Source organism: Anthonomus grandis, chromosome 6 (assembly GCF_022605725.1).
Source record: "Anthonomus grandis grandis chromosome 6, icAntGran1.3, whole genome shotgun sequence".
Classification (NCBI taxonomy): domain Eukaryota; kingdom Metazoa; phylum Arthropoda; class Insecta; order Coleoptera; family Curculionidae; genus Anthonomus; species Anthonomus grandis.
The window spans coordinates 32905089-32914336 of NC_065551.1; the positions used below are offsets into that span (position 1 = coordinate 32905089).

At 31.8% G+C, this 9248-nt stretch overlaps 2 protein-coding genes across 2 annotated transcripts; both read right to left on the minus strand.

Moving 5' to 3' along the window:
* Positions 1-4586: 4586 nt before the first annotated feature.
* LOC126737505 (erlin-1-like) lies at positions 4587-7284 on the minus strand. Its single transcript, XM_050442429.1, has 6 exons — positions 6959-7284; positions 6822-6902; positions 5566-5674; positions 5355-5506; positions 5151-5303; positions 4587-5090 (listed from the first exon to the last, which is right to left on the minus strand). The coding sequence occupies exons 1-6, from the start codon at positions 7085-7087 to the stop codon at positions 4692-4694; spliced, it is 1023 nt and encodes a 340-aa protein (XP_050298386.1). The 5' UTR covers positions 7088-7284; the 3' UTR covers positions 4587-4691.
* A 381-nt stretch (positions 7285-7665) lies between these two features.
* On the minus strand, positions 7666-9161 carry LOC126737510 (vesicle transport through interaction with t-SNAREs homolog 1A). The gene is made up of 4 exons (XM_050442438.1): positions 8791-9161; positions 8644-8702; positions 8251-8589; positions 7666-8194 (listed from the first exon to the last, which is right to left on the minus strand). The coding sequence occupies exons 1-4, from the start codon at positions 8882-8884 to the stop codon at positions 8042-8044; spliced, it is 645 nt and encodes a 214-aa protein (XP_050298395.1). The 5' UTR covers positions 8885-9161; the 3' UTR covers positions 7666-8041.
* Positions 9162-9248: the final 87 nt, after the last annotated feature.

Below are 9248 nucleotides of genomic sequence, written 5' to 3' on the forward strand. Positions count from 1 at the left end.
TTTGTTTTAGAATGTTTTTTTTGTTACAAAAATAAATACGGGTTTCTTAAAAATAAAGACACTGAACTTGCTGCTTTAGTCTTAACATTTACACTCCATGGTGTTCTTGGATTTGAGAAAAGCTTTTGATACCATAATATATTCCTTTATTAAAGTTGGAATAGATTGAGGTTCAAATTCCTGGAAAATCTAACAAAATAACGTCAAATATTAATAAAATTACCTAAAGTTTCTTGAAGTCATAAAAAGAAAATACGACAAAGGCTTGAATTATTATTTTTTTATTTTGTTGAAAGCATGAATTTTTGTTGAACATTTTTTTTTGGTAATTTTAGATTTTTAGTAACTCCCGAAAGTACAAAATTATTTTTTATCTTCTAGGAATTTGACGTTATTTTGTTGTTTTTTAAAGGCACATTTTGCAAGGATTTAATTTTGTTTTTTAAATCCCTTTGAAAAAAATACATTTTTATTCAAATAAAATTTAATTTTTTTTTACGTCTTTTAGGCACTTTTTTTGTATCCTGCAGGGATATCCCTCCCAAGCAACAAATCATATATTATTATCGTTAGATATACAGGGTGTTTCGGAACTATGGGATCAAAATTTTAGGGGTTATTCAGTGCAACAGTAGAAAACATTTGAGTATAGGAACCCATGTCCGTGAAAAGTGTCACTACGGCCCTACGACGCGTTCAAATGTAGAAAGACGATGAATTGCCTAAATTTATAGGATTTATTGCATTTAATTTTTGCCGTTTGTACATGATAGCAACATAACAATTGTTTAAATTGTCAATGTCAATGTTTAAAAATGTTGGCTTGTGTGTTGTGTATTTTTTAAAACGATAACATTGGAGCAGTTTCTTGGCCTCCTAGGCGACCGGATTTGAGGTTGCTAGATTTTTTTCCTGTGGGGACATGTAAAGTCCTATTAGGTCTACGAAACTCCAGTAGAAATAGAACAAGACTTAATTGGACGAATTATAGCAGCATCTGAAATCGTTCAAAACGAGTAACAAATTTTTAGTCAAATCCGCCGAAATCATGTGCGACGTTTAAAACACCAATTTAAGTGAGATTTTGAACAATTATTGTGACGGTACAAACGGCAAAAATTAAATGCATTAAATCCTATTTAGGCCATTCATGGACTTTCTAAATTTTAAGGCGTTTTAGGGCCGTAGTGACACTTTTCCGGACATGGGTGCACATCCGTAATGTGCTCTTTATAATTAAGAGTAATATTTAATTTATTCACATTAATACGCAAAACTAAATACTTCTTAAGGATATGCGCAGATGCGCTGTGATGACAAGAGCTAGATGTACTAAAGCAGTAACTAGAGAAAGAACAGATCACCAGAAGACATGAATGATAAAGACACTATGAATAAACACAAGATGATGGTTTTCCAGATTTCCTTTGCCTATACCATTTGACTTTAGGTGGGTTGTTTAGGAGTAGGTTTATCATCTGGATGACTGAGAAAGCGGAATTAGATGATCCAGGCTAGCAGAACTTTATTATGTCAGACGTGGCACTTTGATATTCTAGAAAGTAGAAAAATTCTAAAAGGGATAATCTAACCTTAACACTATCCCAAATTCCATATTCAATTATCTATAAAATGATAAATTCTACTACAAATGACAGGACTGAAAAGAGATGAAGGCATAAGAGGTACAACCCCAACCTCAGAGACTTTCAATTCTTCGTAAGAACCTTGTCTTTGCTGGTTGGTAATTTCTAGATCCTTATACATCGAAAATTTAGATTTCTTTTTTCTGTGCTATCTGACCTTGACTGAGTTATTCAGGAGTCATCTTTCTTCGGAATAATACAATAGAAAGAGAATAAAAGCAAAACATTGGCACACGTATTGAACAGCACACGACAAATTGTGTATAAGAGAAAAGGAAAGAAAAAGAGCATGGAGCAGATAGAGAAAAAAAATTAAAACTACGATAAATCAATCAATAGTAAATAGGAAGAAAGAAAACTAGCAGAAGAAGACACATACGAAGAAAAAAATTAAAGATCTATATTTGATAAATAATACGCAAATAGTAATTTCATGATTAGAATTTTTTCTTAAATTCTCCTCCTCTTTCTTCTTCTCCTTCTGCTTCTTCTACTTATCAACGACAATAAATCGAGAGTAAAGATAAAAAGTGAAAACAAAATTTTAACAGATATAATTATATCACTATTTTTTTTCTTCTGGTTGTTTTCCTTATTCTTCTTTATCATTTCCTTGGTCAACAGCAGGAAATAAAAAAGGAAGAAAATCAGAGAAACAAAAATCTACCAATAGGATTATTTGGTTATTTTTTATCTCTTCCTCCTCCTCTTCCTTCTTCTTCTTCCGCTTCTTTTACTTGATGTTGCTCTTCTTCTTCTCGATTATTCTCCTAAAAAACAGCAGCAAATCGAGAAGGAAAATTGGCAAAACAAAATTCTGTAGATAAGAGTATATAGTAATTTTTTTTTTCTTCTTCTACTTGCTCTTCTTCTTTATCTTTCTAGTCAACAGCAGAGGGCAATAATGATTAAGATATTTAAAATAAAGCTAAGAAGATAGTTTAACTGTGAATATCTTTTCAGGAATCCATGTCATTGCCCTTCGATAATATTATCTATTCCTTGGTTCTAATCAATCAGAAACATCCAGATTCTCTTTGTCTATGCCATTTAACCTTAAAGAAGAAAGGGGTTGACAATTAAAACCAACAGATCAAGCATGAATAAGAGCTAGATGGGCTAAAGTAGTAAATAGAGAAAGAATAGGGAAAAGATCAGCAGAGGACATGAATGGTGAGGACCCTTATGATAGAGACAAAAGGATGCATCACTGTAAGTATCTTCTTAGGAATCCACGCCCTTGCCTTCTGATGATATTGTCTATGTCATCTGACCTTAAAGAAGGAAAGGATTGAGATGAATCACGCATAGATCAATTATACAGATGGTGGGATAAAGAAGAGTTAGGTGGACTAAAGCAATAAATAGAGAAAAAAAGAGAAAAGATCAGTAGAGAACATGCATGATAAAGACACTAGGAATAAATACAAGATGTTTTAAATATATTGTCTATTTTTGGATCCTAATTTGTCCGAAATATCCACATTTCCTCTGTGTAGGCCATCTGACCTTAAGTAAGGAAAGGATTGAGATGAAAAACCAACAGATCAAACATAGAGAAAAATGAAGGATAGAGGTTCGGTGGACTTAATCACTAATAAGCAGCCAGAGTAAACACTAGGAACTCTAATTTCACAACTATTTTTCTATGGAATGATAAATTTTGCGATAAATTACAGGATTGAAAAGAGATAAAAGTAGGAGGCTTATAAACCCCAACCCCATAAGCTTTCACTTCTTAGTAGCTGATATACAGGGTGTTTCAGAACTATGGGATCAAACTTCTAGGGGTTGTTCAGTGCAACAGTAGAATCCATTTGAGTATAGGAGCACATCCGGACCCTATACTCAAATGTTTTCTACTGTTGCACTGAATAACCCCTAAAAGTTGGATCTGATAGTTCTGAAACACCCTGTATACTTATTCAACGATTTTTTGTAAATAATTTTTTTGCAGAAAATAATTGCCTGAGAAAAAATAGCTGTATACGAAAATTTTAGGTGAATAAAAAATCTATAGTTTTTATATTTATATACATAACCTTAAGGTTTTTAAGTAAAACGTGAGAAAACCTTATTTGATTTCTCGAAAGCAAGGCATATTAACATAAAAAATGCAGTAGTTGTGCCATTTTTTATCGGAAATAAGTGGAAATTCGGTATTTTTAAGAGAAATCATTAAATTTTGAAAAAAAATATATTCTTTTTGATTCTGAACAACTTTTCATTATCTAGGTTCAAAAATACAGTTTTAAAATTAAAACTATTGGTATATTTGTCCACCGTATATGGTCAAGGTATATTTATTAAACTGTAGAATATACGTATATCATATAAGTACGATTCTATTTACACAAGGGAGGAAATTACGGCATTTAAAAAAAAATTGAGAACTGATTTACATAGCTAGTCTTTACACTCAAACATTACACCTTAAATATGTGAGAAAATGACCCCGGTATCACATATATGCCCCTGTGTAGGTTACGATATATTTTTTATACACGTATAGGACGTTTTGTCCAATATTTATAATTGAAGTTCAACCACAAATGTACATCTGATTTAAACCAAAAATAAACGTTTATTTAACCATCGCGTGTGATGTTTCGGATACCAATAGATGTAAGAAATGTCCAGTGACAGAATTTATTATAAAAAAGGTTAAAGACACTTTTAAGTAAGTACCTCTAAATCATACCAAAATTGTTGAGTTATGTCGTACCTCCTACATATCTTTTTCATCCCTTCTTTGCCTGTGCTTACTAGGGAAAACGGTTTTAAAACCAAGAGAACAGTTCTATTTGTCAATGTATTTTTTTTTCGTTGTAATTTTTATTGACCTATAAAATTGTGAATTTTGACAAATAAACCATTTTGAATTTGAATATACCTTTTTGAAATCATAACACCTATGTTAAAAGAAAAAAAATAAAACTCTTTGAATGAAAAATCCTATATTGCTTTTAATGAACATAATTATTAAACTTAATCCCTAAACAGAACACAGCCTTTAAAGTGAACTTAACGAAAAAAAAATTATTCTTACAGTGCAACTTCTTTGGCTACGCCATCTTTATCTGATGCTATTACGTTTGAATGGACCGCATCTTTAATACAAGAGTCCCCTAAGAAAGTCTGAGGAATCTCGGTGCCAAAGTACGTTTTCGTATTCTTGCCTAAAGACTCGTACTTTTTCAGTTCGAGGTATTCCTTGGTAAACAGCAGCCGGTTCACTTCCGCTTGCTGTTTCATTTTATAAAATTCCGCGTCCGCCCTCGCTTTCTCTTTCGCCAAATGCATCGCGTCCTCTATTTGGGACATGCGTTGCAACGATTCCTTTTCCATGATTTTTTGTTCGTACTGGATTTTTGCTACTAAAGCGATTTTTTCCGCTTCAATTATCGCTCGTTTCCTATCTGTTTCAGCATCTTTTTCCACCACCTGAAACATAATTAATATTCAGATTATATTAAGCTTGTATGGCGTTATTAGTTGATCAACCTTTTGGTGTTCAATGGATATTAATAATTTGGTTTTTTCCCCTTCCATTAACTCATAGTTTTTCCTAATAGGTTCAGGGATTTTCGGTTTGGTAACCCTTACAGCCTGAATCGTTAAACCCGGAGCCATTTCTAGTAAATCCCTTTGTAATGCCTAAAACCTGTAATTTTAGCCACATATATATTGTAGCTAATAAATAATCACCTGCTTAAGATTTTCATCAATTTGATCAAACAAATCAATGTAAACTTCATGAAGGGTGTGTATACTGCAAAACTGATTCAGTTCATGATGTATTTTATTGAAAATTAAAGTTTTATCATAGTCAGCAGTGTAATTTCGCACAATATCCATAACTGAAAAGCTAAAAGTTAATATCTTACTAGCATAGAGCAACCTGGACTTATTTATATACCACTATTGCAATTCAAATAATTGACAACTTCAATGCGATCAAAATAGATCATAACTCCCCCGCTGGTGCCACAGGGAACGTTTGTGACCTCGTCTGTTTGCAGTGTCACCTGAATAGTAAAAATATAACTAAATTACTAGATAAAAATTAATTAATACTAATAAACATTACTAGATTATCTTGTTAGAGTTTTAGAGCTATATAGGGAATAGAGCTATATTAGGAAGATCCCAGGTTGATTCAATATATATACAGATTGCTCTAAAGCTTTTGATTAAGTCAATTATAGAATCCTCTTAGGGAAATGAAGGCGTTAAGTATTGCAGATCCTCTGAATTTGTTTAAGGGAGAATTCAAGTGGTCAATCTTGTAGGTACATTATCTGATGAAATATGTGTGCAATCAGGGGTACCACAAGTCTTCTTCTTAAATGATTTTTTAGAATTATTGAGTCTTTTAATGATCCTGCTTTTCTACAAGAGGATCTGCATCATTTTTTAATTGGGCGTGATTTTAACAGGATGTTACTTAATAGCAATAAATGACATATTTCAAGGTAGAAAAAACCTATAAATTTTATTTATTTAATAAATAATCTTCCAATTGGCTCTGAAACAGAAGTTTCAGACTTGAGAGCTGGATGAATTCAAAATCATTGTTAGAAAATCCAATTAATCATGTAATGAATAGGACAATGGAGGTGCTTGGTTTCATTCAGAGGTCAAGTGTTATTATTATTATAACTATCAGTGGGTGAGGTATCAGGGGATAGTCTAAATTTGCCTACACTAGAATCAAGATGAATTCTATTAGATTTGTGTTTTCTACATAAATTAAGACTGTCGGCAATTGTCATCACTTTTTAAACTTAGAATTCCTTCTTAGACAGTCTGAAACTCGTAATACCATTGTACACTAATTATGGCATGAATGAACCCACTATACTGCTAGGACTAATAAATATTTTTGACTCTAAATTTAGTACTTTTAGAGTTTTTATATAGAGTGATATGGAGCCTAATACTTTTCACTAAACTTAGATGTAATTTATTATATATTTCTATAATTACACTGTAAATGGATCCATTAATAAATAAATTAAGTTTGATAAAAAACGATGCCTTCTGACAACTAAAAACTTGATCGAACAGCTAAAACTATGCATAACATAACATAAATAGAACCCTTAATTAACTTCAACTAGCACATTAATAATTATGGAAAACACTATTGATTTTTAATAGTTTTCTGCTTACCTGCACACTTTTAAATGATGTTATCAATGGAAACATCATATGGTACCCTGGGTGACTCATCACCGGAAGCAAGGCACCACCCTATGCAAGTTTAAGTTTTTAGGTCCCTATTAAAGAAAATATTAAATTTATCTTACCCTATAATAGATCCCCACATGCCCTTCTTCTATTCTATGCAACGAATAATTAGATATAACAAATATGGTGGTCAAAATACCACCAATGATACCATGCTCCAGGAGGGAACCATAGTTAAACAGTGGCATGGTTAAATTATAAGTAGTTAAAACTAAATGTTATTGATATTTTTTGATAAATGGAGGTTTTTAATTATTCACTGTCGTCTATAGCAACACTATTTCATACAATCTATACTAAATGTTAGTTATTTTACACCATTTTGCCCTCCTGGATAAAATCGATTATTTGTTTATTGTTCTTTATTTGAGGTTAGGTTATGAACTGTCAAAATCATATGACAGAAATCTGTCACTTATTTAAATAAAAAGGTTTTTTTTATGAAGGATTATGAAGGTTTTAAATAGAAACCAATTGTTCAAAAAAAAATTATTTATTTAAAAATGTGTGTGATTTTGAAGTAGGAGGGCTTCACTCTTCAGGGATTTGTTTGTTTGTTAAATTTGAGGTTATCTGTCAAAACCATCTGACACCAATCTGTCATTTATTTGACTGTGTTTGTTGAGGTTAGGTAAAACTATATACATGTCATTTATTTTTGATTTTATTGACCAAAAAAAGCCAGTTTAGGATATAAATAAATAAAACCAGTTTCGAAAACAAAACATAATTTATTTAAAAATGTAACAGTACAGGTTTTTGTTTTTAAATACGTAAGAATATGGCAAATCAGTACATAATATATACACTTCTAAGTTAAGAAAATGGTGTGGGTAAGGTGTAGACTTTAATTTATGAATTATATGCTAGTTTTATTAATAAAAACAGATTTAAAGTAAACTATATGCTTTTCTTGTAAAACCAGGTAAGTCTCAAACTGGATTTAATGATTTTTTAATTCATAAGGGCTTGATCTGTTGGCAAAGGAATGTCTAAGAATAAAATCAGTGAAAAGTACTTTTGTACTTAATATTAGTAAGTAATAAAACTACAGGCTTTTTAGAAAAACCTCAAAATAACAAAAAGACTTTTTTTAAATGCAAATCTAAGCCACACAAGTTTCTTTCACAAAACCTAACTTCCTAACTTTGAAAACTTAAATATATTCCAAAAGAGATGAAAACTAAAAAGCACACAGCAACTATACCAAGAATGACTTTTTGCTGTAGTGCTCTCATTATCATATTACCTAGTAGTCGTGATGATCTGCTCAGTTCCTCATCAGTTTCTCTTAGCTAAAAAATATTGAAAATTGACACTGTGAAACAAAAATAACATTAAGAACCCTTACCCGATTCCTACTTCTCTGAATAGTTTCCCTTTGCTCGGCTAAATTTTTCAACACCTGATGCCCAATTTCTTCAGATTCCAAGGCAACACGGTAGCCTTCATTTAATTTTCTCCCGGCCCTCTCCAGTGTTTCCCCATTATCCAATAGTCTTTGCTTCTGATCAATGGAAATGCGAACATCTTCTGTGCTATCATATAAAGACTCTTGCTTCACTGTACGAGCTTTAATATATTCTAATGTAAGACGTTTCAATTCTGCTCGGTAACAGTCTAGTTTTGTTCTGCACCTTTGTTTCTTTGACGGATCAACTTCTCGGACCTCCAAGTCCATTTGTTCCAGCTAAAAGTTATGTGGGGGTTATGCACTAATTTGTTTAGTTGTAAAATCATTTACCAGTTCCTGTGCCTCTTCAACATGTTTTTCTATGTTTGATATAAGTTGGCGACGGTCTTCTATAATAAAATAAAGTTTCTAGGTCTATAAATTTTATAAGCAGACCAAAGTAGGACACAGGAAGCTTTAAAAGGAATATTTGCTTACTTGAGGCTGAGGCACTTAACAGACCTACTTGAGCTGTAATGTCAGCCGTTAACGTTGAATATTGCTGCTCGTAATTTTCAAATAAAGACCCCATTTTGGTATTTTTAGTCTTGGTTTAACATTCCTAAAAAAATCAATTTTTATCTACCCTTGGGTGATGAATCATTAGGAGAACTTGGGCAGTCTGTAAATACTAGCAAAGACAACTCTAAAAATTACTGTGTGTGTGAATTGTGTTTCACTTAATAATGCCTGATTATTTATAATTTAAGTGGATTAATTCATATTTAAATACAAAACAAATATAAAGGGAGGTGATGTATATAAATAGTAAATACAAAAATCTGTAAACATTGCAATTGACAATATCGGCAACACTGCTCTGGTGTTAGATTTCTCCTATGTTTCTTTTTACAGGTTGTTTGTGTCTCTTTCTAATGTATTATAACAGAGAATGA